The 13,230-nt window shown below is 33.9% G+C and overlaps 1 protein-coding gene and 1 long non-coding RNA gene across 2 annotated transcripts; one reads left to right on the forward strand and one right to left on the reverse strand.

Moving 5' to 3' along the window:
- The first annotated feature begins 3,739 nt into the window (after window positions 1–3,739).
- On the forward strand, window positions 3,740–11,591 carry LOC110698725 (D-glycerate 3-kinase, chloroplastic-like). Its single transcript, XM_021876233.1, has 12 exons — window positions 3,740–4,157; window positions 6,334–6,737; window positions 7,589–7,668; window positions 7,768–7,819; window positions 7,918–7,959; window positions 8,036–8,114; window positions 8,366–8,397; window positions 8,472–8,540; window positions 10,669–10,743; window positions 10,824–10,940; window positions 11,022–11,072; window positions 11,280–11,591. The coding sequence occupies exons 1-12, from the start codon at window positions 4,013–4,015 to the stop codon at window positions 11,421–11,423; spliced, it is 1,290 nt and encodes a 429-aa protein (XP_021731925.1). The 5' UTR covers window positions 3,740–4,012; the 3' UTR covers window positions 11,424–11,591.
- A 297-nt stretch (window positions 11,592–11,888) lies between these two features.
- On the reverse strand, window positions 11,889–12,675 carry LOC110698726. The gene is made up of 2 exons (XR_002506785.1): window positions 12,467–12,675; window positions 11,889–12,224 (listed from the first exon to the last, which is right to left on the reverse strand). It is a non-coding gene; the product is annotated as an uncharacterized LOC110698726 (long non-coding RNA).
- Window positions 12,676–13,230: the final 555 nt, after the last annotated feature.

Raw genomic sequence — 13,230 nt, forward strand, 5'->3', positions numbered from 1 at the left:
ATTGGTCCATACTACAACAAAATTAGAGATGCTATTATGTCTATTAATAGCTCAAACATGAGATACCAAGAATGGAAGAGTTTTCTAAAACAACAAAAGATAAGAGCAATAAAAATCAAAACCGATTGCCCAACTATGACATGTTAACTAAGACAATTGAGTACAAGAATCCGTTGACAATTTTTTACAACCAAAAATTCCAAACAATGCTATATATGAGGATGATTGGGATAAATGTGAACGATATATGCAATTTTTACAGTTATTATATAACATGACGTATTGTTTTTCTTCTGTTTATAATCCTTGTGCTCAAAACTTTCTTTCAAATGCATGTTTACTCGCCCAACTTTTCGTTGATCATCGCAACCAAAGTGATTATGATCAGTATCTTCCAGCAATGGAAACAAAGTGGCGTAATATTATAGTGAAATTCCTTTGATTTATATTTTTGCTTCCATATTAGATCCTAGGCAAAAATATGAAAATACATTTATGTTAGTTGACATTTATTTTCAATGCATGCTTCTTGACGATAATGTAGATACCAATAAGAGTAATGTGAAGGATCAGTTTTTTACTTTATTTAGAGTCTATGAAACCAAATATGGCACCATTCCTCGCTCAGGCCCTTCCCAACCATCCAAAAACGTAAGTAAAAAGGCCAAACATTTATTTTCACAAGCTACTAACTTGATTTCAGATGATTCATCAATAAGGAGAATGCAAAGCGATGTCTCGGAGTTGCAAATGTACCTGAGTTACGACTTCACCAAGGGCATGGACGACGATGAGATAAACAGCCTCGACCTCCTTGCATGGTGGAAACAACAAAGCACGAAGCATCCAACTTTGGCGGCAATGGCATGAGACATTCTTGGTATCCAAGTCTCCTTCGTTGCCTGCGAACGAGCTTTCAGCGCATCCGGGAGGGTTTTAGACGATAGAATAACAAGTCTAACACCCAAAACACTTGAAATGTGCGTGTGTTTCAAAGATTGGTTGGATGTTGAAAATCGCTCACAAGATCGTTCTTACGACGACAACGACAAGGATGAAGGAACCTCCGCTTCCGACCGTTCGGGTTCGGCTAGTTCCCAATCTATGCAACTAGCCGATGACCTTGAAGGCGAAGACGAAGACGAACAAGAAGAAGAATAGACCATTTTTGTATATTGTACGATTTTTATCATTATCAATATTATCATTTTACGATTTTTATCATTATCCAATTTTTGTTTAATATCCTTGTACGATTTTTATCATTATTATCATTGTACAATTTTTTCAAGTAATAATAATATGAAGTATGCATTATTCACATCCAAAGTCCAATTTGTCTTTTTTCCGGTTAAGTTATAATTTGTAAATTAATATAGCAAAAAAAAAAAATTATAATAATTAATAATACAAAAATAAATATGATAAATTATAAATATTAAACTATAAAGTAATAGTATAAACTAAATATATAAATATAAATATTAAATATAAAAAATAATAAAACATAAATATTAAACTTAATTTATTTTAGAAAAATAATAATATAAGATTATAAGTTATAAACTATTGAAAAAAAAAATTTTAAAAGACAAAAAAACCAAAGCAAAGGCAGCAGCCCAGTAGGCCAGCCCGACACGAGCCTGCTCGGCACGTGGGCCGTGCCGTGGGCTGGCCTTCCATTTTGGGTGGCACGGCACGCTTCCTCTGACACGGTGGCACGGCACGGCCCGGCGGAGACCGTAGCCCGCTAGGCTCGGCCTGCGGTGGCCCGGCCCGGCACGTTGCCTACCTTTAATTATAATTAAGATCATGATTTGTTCAATTATCCTTGAAAATTCATCTTCGCATCAATGATTAAAATAGTTAGTTCAAAAAAATAAATTTATTGATAAAGTATTAAATCATGTGAAAAAAAAAAAAACATGTGTAGTGACACTGAAAGATTTTTTTTACAAGATTAAAATGTGAAATGATCGAATTGTATCAATACACCGTTATATATTCACATCTATGCGTTTTACCACGAAGAAAAGTTTATATTGTCAACTACAGGATAACGAAGACCATCTTTTACATTTTCAAGTCAAAGCATGCAATAATATTTAAAGAAAAATTACAAGATATATGTTTTAATTCATATATATATAAAAAAAAAAAAAAACCCGGTATTCTTAACATTTATCAATAGCTATATCTATACTTAGTATATAAAAACTCAAACCACTAAGTTAGTGCGGTAACACCAAGTGTCAACCCTTTCTTTAATCAATTTTATTAACAAATAAATATATGTAGTAATTTTATTGCTAATTCAATCTATGTATTTATTGACGATTTTGTTATATTCTCTGTAACTTAATAATGTTAACAAATACATATCATATTCAACTTTCCTCTCCTGAACTCTTCATTTTTTTTCTCATACAAAAATTGTAAAATCATTGAAAAAAATATAAATTAATTTGACCAAGTTTACTTTATACAACCCGAGCATTGCACAGTCCTTAATTATAAGTTAAGAAGATGAAGTAATAATTTTCTTTCATGCATTATTGATTCATATTTTTATTAAAATATATCCTTTTTCACCTTTTTTGAAAAAACAAAATATCGATCATAGCTTGAATATATCGGACTTGAACCTAAACCCATTCTTAAAACCAAAACTGACTATCACCGAGTTTGACTATGTTTGAAACTAGCTTAGGTTGCAACAAATTTTGAGTTGATCAAACCAATTCAAAGTCTAATATATTTGAACTTGATTTGTTTCCCACACTAAGCTAATTACCAATAGACTTGAATTTGTCATACTTAAAAAGTCTATTCACTCAAATATGGATTGAGTGGGAGTGAGGGATAGCTCAAGTGGTTAGAGCTTTCCTCCCGGTTTCCCGTGATTCTGGAATCAATTCTCATCACTCGCCTGTGTGACTCTCTAAACAACAACAACAACAAAAAAAAAAGGGATTGAGTGACCCATTTGTCATCTCTAAAGCTCTATCTATATGTACATAACAATGGTTTTTATTTAATTTATTTATTTATCTAAAAAATTAAACTTAGATTGATTACATAACACAAAAAAAATTAACGAAAGTTAATCTAACTCATGCTTTAGACAATTAACTTATGTTTAAGACAATAATAATCCAAATCTAGATTTATAATTGTGAATTTTTCAAATTTCCAATTTCCTTCTATGTCCTAATTTTTTTTTCTTCTGACAAAGAAAAGTGATATAGACAATTTAAATCTCAATTTTTAAAAGATATTCCTTAAGATTTAATTATGTAAAAATTCAAGTTGGCTTTGTCATTGTGTTACTTTGCTGTCTCTTATCATAATATGGAAGTAGAGAATGCCAATACCTATGCCCAAACCTATGCTTTCTTCTATTTTGATGAAGATAGACAGTGACCTGGGAAATTCATAGGTGGTTAAAAAATAAAAAATCATAGTAAAAGATAGTGATATAAACATAATTTGATCCCACTCGTCACTAAGCATGCCTTGACAAATTAATCATCCTAAAAACTACATTTCGCTTAAATTAAGCCAATTTTTTCTTTTTTATGCGTCACTTTGTTAGTGCTAAATTTTATTTCAAGATTCCAATCTTGAAGCTTCAAAAACAAATTAGCACTTGTACAACCAATAAATCTAGGACATATATTAATATGTACTCTAGGGCCTCTAGGCATGTTGCATGTAGCCCAAGTATTAATGCACATCATGTTATTAATTTCATCCTTTGGAAAAATCCACATAATTTTGACTCATGACAGCAAAAAAAATTAGTTGAAATAATAAATAAAAAAATATAGTCCATATATATCCAAAAAATTTAATCAAATCCATATCTAAACTAACTAGGTACCATTGGAAACTTCCCTCCTCAGAGTCCTCACCATTTTGTACAAGCTCAGCCTCAAAAACACACAAACAAACTCACTTCAACACACACAAAAACCAGAGTAGAGAGAGAAACCAAGAAAATTGATTAAAAATGGCGAATATTTTGAACATTTCATCTCAAGCTGTGACGCCATGGTCAAATGCCACTTCAGTGTTCTCATCCAATACCAAATTTTCTCTCTCCAATAAATATTCTCACAATTATTCTTTTCCTCATATTTCTACTTCAGCTTCAGGTAATATTTTTCTGTGTAATAATTAATGAATTATATGTTTTGATAATTTGTTTCATTTCGGTAATTTGCGCTATCTGATGGGATTATAGTTTTGTTATTGATCAATTGTAGATGATTTCTGTGTAATTTTGGCTTTCGACTTTTTATTTGTAAAATTTCTGAGTAGGTCTTTTATACAACCGTAGATAGTGTAGGTCCGAATCGCATAAAAGTTCCCTTTTGCGAAATTGACTTTTATTTCATATGATCAAGTATGTTCATACAATAATACCATGGCCTATTACATGTTTTGCCTTTTCCTGTTACATTGAATTTTGTACATTTTTTTTTTTTGGTTTTTCAATCACCTGTGAGAAATCAATATTAGAAATATATAGTTGAATGAAATCATTTTGATCAAACCGTATTATACTAAAACCTTAGAATTTGGAAGCATATGTTGTTTTTGATGTGAATTTGACTTCTGCTTATGCTTGCAAAACCAATTTATGCTAGCAAAACCAATTGTGTAATCGTGCTTTTGGGGGACGAGATAGGGAATACTCGTGTTGTAAGTGTTATAACAATGAAGGGAAGATCGAGTCTTATTTTGATAGTTGGAATAGGTGAAATGATTGTTAGAATATGTCAATGTGGCTGATATTGAGGTGTTTGTGGTAGTTTTGATGTTCTTGTAATATGATGGAAGCATTTTTATGCAATCATGGAATGATGAAGAATGCTGATGCAGCAACGACAAAGAGTAGGAGGTCGCGGTTTTATAATCGTGCTTCAGCCATTTCCATGTACAGTATTATTCAAGGCCTCAAGGATCTTATATTGAGGAGACCTGAGTTTCATTATGAATGGCATAAAATGATTGAGGGTACAATTCTAATTTGCCATTTGAAAGAGGCTTGAAGGTTAACTTGGGTAAGTAAGTAAATTCACCACAAGCTTAATTCTAGTCTCTGGAGTTGGGAGTTGAGGTTGAAGGGTAAAGGCTGGTGGCGGAAATTCACAGAGATTGATTTCAGTTCCACTATTTGTCTTGGCATTTGATGGAGCTGTTTATTTAAGTTTTTGGATGCTAATGGGATCCGGACTGTTGATCAGCAAACCAAAACTTTTTCTATATGAGAAAGATCTTTATAAAAAAGCTGAATAGTTTAAGAGTCATTTAGGGGGATTGAGGCTTGTACAAGTCAACTTTCTCGCCTTCACTAAAAATAAGGTTTCAACAGGGCCTTGGTTTGAGCCCACTCCATAATTATGTGAAACTTGCAACAGTCTGAGAGGGGACAGGCGTTGATGGGGGGAGAGCACACTGCTAATGAGGACAAGGGTTGACGAGGTTCTAGTTGGTGTATGGTGTATCTATGAAGTGAATAGGTTTTTAGCCTTTTTTTTTTTTTTTTTAAGTATATTGCAACTTTTAATTTTGGGTTTTATTACAATTTGTTATTTAGTCGAATATAAGGTGCTCCTAAGGTGTATAAATTAGATATGTTGCAATAGAAATCCAAAATATCTATACATATTTAGAGTTAGGTTTAAGTGATTCCTGTTAAACCAAACACAAGAAAAGGTTAGAGTTAAATGATTCCTTCCCCCCTCTTATTTGTTTCCTTTCCATTCCGTTTCCAATATTCATACCAAACACTCCTTAGCTTCTTTGCCCCTGCCCTCTCCTCTGGGATACTTAACACTGAGAGAAAGCTAGGACGGGTTGGGGGCATTGTTGCTGCAAGTGTGACTGTGTGAGGGAAAACAAAGGGCAGCCTAATTGAGTTTTACAAATTGTCAACTTTATGAGCATTTGAGAAACATTTCCTTCTATTGGAATGATAAGAAAAGACTGGATTGGGGGTGAGGATTCTTGTTTCTAAGTAGGGACAGCTATTCATGGTGGCGGGACTAGTAGCATAATGGCTTCCTTGGAACTGAAAACAGATGCATGATGATAGGGGAAACTAACTTAGTTGTGTGGTGCTAAATAGAACAATCCCAATGTTACAATTCGAATAGCTTATGTGCTTATACAAATAAAATAGGAGCTTCTTTTTTTTTTTTTTCTTTTTTTTTTTTAAAAATTCTATTTGGCCTGTAACCTTTACTTCATTGATAAATATATCACTGTAACTTTAACAAATTCCAAGCTCTGGATTCATTATTAAACTTCGACTTTCTTATTTAGCTGTTGTTTTGGCAGGGTGTAGATTTTCATGGATGGAAGAGAACTTTACCAGCCATAGAAACATGTATAGCAATGGAAGAAGACCAAGCCATGTTCAATTAGCCCTTCCAAGAACATCAACTGTGTCAGTTTCCTCTGTAGAAGACCTTTTTGCCTTTATATGTTCCGGTCCCCTTATAAATAAAACAGGTCTTACTGAGCAAAAGATTGCCGAGTCAATCGATAAATGGTTATTGTGTGCATCTCAACTTTGTAGAGTATTCCAACTCAATGAACTTAAACTAGATGATGCTCAGAAAATCAGGCTTTACCATTACTATATACCAGTCTTCTTATGGTGTGAAGATCAAATCTCCCAACATGCATCCAAGTTCAAAGATGGAGAAGAAGTCCCTCCTCTAGTGGTACAAATTTATAACTATCCCTCTCCCCCCCCAAAAAAAAAACCCCCTTTCTTTTTAAAAAAAATTTTCCTGCATTTTACTGAATTGGATTATGTAAGCATTTCATTCATCATGCTTTAGTGGTTAATTTACGCAATTAATAAAGATGTTTATTCTAGATCATGGAAGATCCACCATTGCATAGTGGTATGCAAGTGCACAACCCTAAAGATGGGAATAAAAAAGTTATTATTCTGTATAAGGGGTAAAGGGTCATATTGGCCACTAAAATTTTGCATGCCTGAATATTCCTAAACCAGACCTTCTACCCACAAAAGCTAATAGACACTTGGGCTCTTAGCTGTTAGACTTAAACTTTGGTGTGTGGGTGGGGGGGGGGGGGATTTGTCTAACTGCAAATTTGAAAATTTATTATTTAACACCTGTATTTAGTAAAATGTCATGCACTCTTGGCGTCTTATGCAATTCATTGTTCTTTTGAGCTCTACTATAATTGTATAATGTTGGACTTCTCTCTCTCTCTCTCTCTCTCTCTCTATATATATATATATATATATATATATATGTTTGGTATTGCTGTATCAATCAATCAATCAAAGCCTTAATCCCATAAGTGGGGATTAAATACCTTTGAAAGACTTCCTATTTCGATTGTCTGAAATCATCAATGGATATTGTAGCATTTTTTGAGCTTTATTGGTCAGTTTTTTTGAGCTGTATATATTCTAATATTCATTATGTGATACTTTTTACATATAAATTCTATGATGTGTTGGAACTTGGAAGTATATTAAATACCTTTGAAAGACTTCCTGTTTTGATTGTCTGAAATAAGCCTTCTTTATTTGCAGATAGGATTTAGTGCACCACAAGGTTGTGGAAAGACAACACTCGTATTCGCACTATACTATCTTTTCCAAATTACTGGCAGGTACATATTGGAAACTTAAGGAACATGACATGTACTTGTGAGAAATTAATGAGAACAGTATGACATTTTTGTTGGACTGATAACATGAAATTCTGCTAGGAAAACTGCTACAATATCCATTGATGATTTCTATTTGACAGCTGAAGAGCAGGTATTTATTCCAGTGGTTTCAGAGAGAGCTTCTGATAACAGAATTTGAGGTCTGTATCATTATTGTCTTTTTCTGACAGAATTTCATGGTAACTGTAGGGTAAACTAAGAGAAGCGAACTCAGGAAATAGGCTTCTAGAGGTTAGACAAGCCTGCTTATTTCAATAGAAAATATCAAATTGTTTGTGCACTGATGATGTCAAATGACTATTTTCAGTACCGGGGAAATGCTGGAAGCCATGATCTATTGCTTTCTGTCGAAACACTTACAGCCTTGAGCAAATCAACTGAAGAAGGTATTGCTTTACGTTTAATATCCTTGTCCAATTTCTAGAACATGTGCAACCTCTTGGTGGTACATTGCACACGTCTATCCTTTCACCTTCCACAGTTGTCCATAATCTTAATTAAAGCCTTTTCATCTTTATATTATCTTCTCATATAATAGTTGTTAATCCACTTGCTGAACATTCTTCTTTCCGGCTTTTTCTTCTTTTTAATTTGAATATTTCAGAATCATTCCATTTATAGAAACTATATATTTCAGGTATGAAGATGAAAGTTCCAAGATACAATAAAGTAAGCATATAAAGCTTTCAATTGTCCACCTGAGATCATGTTTGAACTCTGAAGTTTGTTCAATCTGCGTGCAGTCTGCATATAATGGGAGGGGAGACAGAGCAGATCCTGAAACATGGCCAGAGGTTGAAGGGCCACTAACGGTGAGAAGTTCTTTATATGGTTCTTTGATGAGTTTTTGATCCCCAAACATATTGCTTCAAATGCCAATATCTTGTTCTTTTATTCAGTTAGATTCATTATGTATCATCTAGTTTATCTGATCCTTGTCTCTATACAGGCTATGACCATGTTAGCATAATTTGATATTTCTTTTTATCACCTCAATTTAATGCACACTAGTAAACCTATTTTTTGGTCATTGAGTGAAGCACATCTTTTGTGCTTCAATTGTGTTGACTTGTATTTATTTTGTTATTTCCTTTATTTACAGGATAAAGGCAATCTTTCTCGGTAACAATCAAAATGGTTGCCTTATACTATAAGTACTGTGGGGAAATCATTGTTTTCTGTTTCCTTGGATTATATTAATAAGCAGCTAAGTGTGAGATTCATTTCTAACGCATAACCAAATTAAAGGCTACATTGCCACTTATTATGAAAGCCATCCTCCCCAAATAAATATACATGTGAGAGAAGACTGTTCTTTAGTTTCACTTTGCCGCTTAATCAACTAGAGTCTGCCACTTTCTAATATCCTAGATTTACGTAATCATATCTTTTGAGCTAAGGCATCAGGATATATGGGGGAACCTATGGCCCTTTTGTCTCTGTATATCCATTTATACTAGAGACTGTAAGCAAGGCCTGGTTGTTGTTCTAATTCTTCGAACAAAATAGCAAAAAATGTTGTTCTATTATATGCATACTGCTTTTAAACCAAAACTTTATCACTTCTTTTTGAGTCACTTTGTAAGAATACCATATGGTCAATGCTCAGCGACTAAATCTTTAATGAACCTGAATTTTTCTAAGTTTCAAAGCAATATCTCTCCACCACTTTATGTGTCATATGTAGTGTTAGTTTTATATAGCTTCATGAGAGCAAGGAAGCCGTGGTCTACCGACAACATGGAGTTTTAATAAGGAACACTAAAACAGCATCAAGATTCCTGGATTTACACCATTTCTAGTGTTGAAAATAGTCATTACTTATTATTACCTTTATTCACATGGACCATGTCTTTCTCTTCCATAAAGCCAGACTTCTTAAGAATGAGGACTACCATCATATCTTATCTGCATAGGCAGTTCAATGATTCAGTCTATTTTTCCAAATTCCTGTCTACATTCTGCAAAATGCCATTTGTATTAATTTTCCCTATTTTGAGATTGATATCAGATCACACCATGAACCTAAGATTCAATATGCTTCCCTTACCTCCAAAACCTGTATCTTCTGGCATGATTTTCCCCATGAGAGCTTTGGGAAGCTACAGAATTCTGACTTACAAAAGCAATTCTTTGCATTGTTGACAGTGTTATTAACTTATTATGGGTCTTACTGCAGAGATTCTTTACAGCCCCTGCCAAGTTCTAATTTCTTTTGTGAATACTTAGAACTTCTTCCAAATTCTGTCTTATAAGGTTTATTTCCCTTTATTCCTTGGGCTCTTCAGAAGCTTCTAGGCAATTGCTATGTGCATTGATATAGGGGGGGGGGGGGGTTAATTAAAAGTAGATTTCGGCAGAAGTTGTAAGATTCAACTAGTCCAATATGCTAATAGGGGCAGTATAGCAAAGAGTAAATTTGCTTTTGAAAATTTTAATCACTGAAAAGGGTAATCAAGTCTACTAAACATTATCTTATGTAATTATGCGATGTGTAATGATACGGAGTATGTATTCAAGTCCTTAAATGTCATGTTATACATTCAAATGCGAAATTACTTTTTGAGAACTACTGATTTACCGAACACTTTTACAGAATCTGCTGTCTCTTATTTGCTTGTGAAACCTGCTAATTTAATCCGGTATCTGCTAAGTTGGAGTGCTATATCCTACAGAGTAATTGGGAACCTGGTCAATCAGTTTCAGAAAATATGCTGGCAATCTGTGACTCTGAGATCTACCTGGTGTACTGAAATGGATCATAGCTTACACTGTTATTCATAATCGTCAGTTTCAGAATATTTGTCTTGTTCAAACATATAGACTTCTTGGCTTTAAAGTACATTTTAATCTGAGGACTGATGAGAGACTTCTATATAATCCTCTTTGTGATGGTCTTTGTTTTTGCTTTACTTATATGTGTTACTGTGCCGTTTGTAGGCTATTCTCTTTGAAGGCTGGATGCTGGGTTTCAAACCCCTTCCTGATGAAGTGGTGAAAGATATTGATCCACAGGTTCACACTCTTGCAACTTAACAAAATGACCACCCCTGGCCTGCATATGCGCTCATTTTAATTTATACTTTGTGTTACAGCTTGAAATAGTAAATAAAAATCTACGATCTTATTATGATGCATGGGACAAGTATATAAAGGCATGGGTAGTAATCAAGATCAAAGACCCAAGTTGTGTCTATCAGTGGAGACTTCAGGTTTTTGTCTTCTCATTTTTTTACACACTTTCACATTCTTCTTTCTAAGTACAATTCAAAAATAAGGTTGTGTCTTTACAGGCAGAGCATGCCATGAGGGCAGATGGAAAATCAGGGATGTCAGACAAGGAGGTGAACATTTTATATCTCAGTGAAATTTTTAGGGTGATGATATTTCTACCTAGGCAATTTTAGTTGAGGCAATATTGTCCTATTGACTAAATTTGCCGTGGCAGCTGCAAATAATCACTGATTTTTTTTTCCTGCTTTCTGAAGTGAGGGTCTCCTGCGAGCTGTCCGTTCTTTAACTGATAACCTTCATGTTGGTGCATTCTGCAGGTTTTGGACTTTGTTTCTCGTTACTTGCCTGCCTACAAAGCTTATCTACCTACTCTTTACGCGGAAGGACCAAATGGATCAGATCCAAATCATACCCTTGTTGTTGAGATAGATGAAGGGAGGAACCCTATTCTCATCGGCTGATCTTAGAGTGTTTATTACTAGAGGTTGGTTTTGTTCATATTTCATGTAGTTCTATTACTTTCTACTATCTTGTAACATTATTGTACATTACATCATCAATTGAAATGCAAATTCTTTCATTGGTCTTGAAAAACCCCTTGGGAGATAATGATTGGTCAAGTTTATAAATATGTATGATGAAACTTCAAGTTCTGTTACGAGACATGGACGTTTAAGGTCGTGTTTGGTTTGGGTCTATATAATTTGCATTGAAATTGATCTTCTACGGAAGATTATATTTCCTTTATTTGTTTCCTTGAAAATTAGAGATGATATGGAAAATGAAAGCTTGATGGAAGAGGAGGACAGAAAACCACATAGGTGATAAGGAAAATGCGGTATTCCTTCTTTAAATTAGGAACATAATTTCGCGTTTTTATAAACTATAGTCGACCCAAAAAAATACAGCATAAAGGAACTTGATCATCACATTAAAACATAGTTCATTATTTATATTATGTATACTTGAACTAGAAGACATCAGAGCTAGTAACTCTGTCATACAGCACATATTTTTTTTTACACCCTGCACACTGTAAGAAGTTAAGAACATGGAATGTAATAAAGGGTAAACAAATAAGCAGAGATATACTCAGTATTTTAGGATTCATTTTTTCACAACACTTTCATTAAAAAGATATTAGGAGTAATCAATCCCTTTTATCCTCATTTTTATCATCAGAGTCGCAGCAGCAGCAGAAAACCTTCAGACAGCACTCACATGCCTCGTAACAGCAGAAGCAGCAGCACAGAGTAAATAAGCTGCAATCCCAACATAAATTTCAGGCATTAGAAAATAATAACGAACCTTCTATGTAAGAAAAATTATGAACAACACGACTTAATCAGTTAAGTACAGGAAATTACTCATGTGATTGAATCTTAGACCAAAATCTGATTCAAAAAAAAAAAAAAAAACAAACAAAAACTCTTGTTGTACCAAACATAGTCACTGCATTCATTATACTTCATGAAAGGAGATTAGAAGGAAAGAAGTGACAAACCAAGCGTAGATCCATCCTTTTTCATGGTGGCGCTGCTTGATGTGTTCAGAATAAGTCTGTGCTTGTCCGCTGTCCATTGCTGTTTTTTTGGTAGATATCAACCTAGAAAATCTACACCCACGAAAATGGCTAAGCAAATCTGATGAAAAACTGATTAATATTTGTTTGGCCTCAAATTTCGACGAGAAGGCAAGGAGAACATGCGTTATCTATGTCCTTATATACTGATTTCATGTCAATATTTAATCAATATAGTCTTTTGGAATATCCCATGTTAATTCTTATACTTTGGTTGATTTCTTCTGTCAATCAAAGATGGTTATTAAATATAGAGCCATCCTTTTCTTACTTATCTGTCACAGATTCCTCTTAGCTGGGAGATCCCTCAGACGAAGTCTAACAACATTTGAATATTTAGTACTTGTATATGTTAGCTACATTGTAATTGACTGATTGCACACTTGATGCACAATTACTTAGCTTTGCAAGTTACGTGCTTACATGTTACATGCAAGGTCTAGGTATACCCGATACAAGATAGAGGTTCCGTTACATATATAATAATCGTAGGGAATTTCAATTGCACACATATACATTGTCGTAGGAATAGGGTTCAAGCTTTCTCATACTCCATACTGATATAACTATCCATCTTTTGAGAAGTTGAAATTTTCATTATTTCTTCACTTGTAACCTGTAACAATAATGGTTGTTAAGGTCAAGGATTTAAAGAAATCAAACTCCATTATTTCTGACATTAACAA

Source organism: Chenopodium quinoa, unplaced genomic scaffold (assembly GCF_001683475.1).
Source record: "Chenopodium quinoa cultivar QQ74 unplaced genomic scaffold, ASM168347v1, whole genome shotgun sequence".
Classification (NCBI taxonomy): domain Eukaryota; kingdom Viridiplantae; phylum Streptophyta; class Magnoliopsida; order Caryophyllales; family Amaranthaceae; genus Chenopodium; species Chenopodium quinoa.

Excerpts from the sequence above, each read along its gene's own strand:
- LOC110698725 (XM_021876233.1), top strand. The coding sequence starts at position 4,013 with ATGGCGAATATTTTGAACATTTCATCTCAAGCTGTGACGCCATGGTCA. Across the intron at positions 4,158-6,333 it reads TATTTCTACTTCAGCTTCAG|CTGTTGTTTTGGCAGGGTGT; the intron begins GTAATATTTTTC and ends TTTCTTATTTAG. Across the intron at positions 8,541-10,668 it reads AGGTTGAAGGGCCACTAACG|GCTATTCTCTTTGAAGGCTG; the intron begins GTGAGAAGTTCT and ends TGCCGTTTGTAG.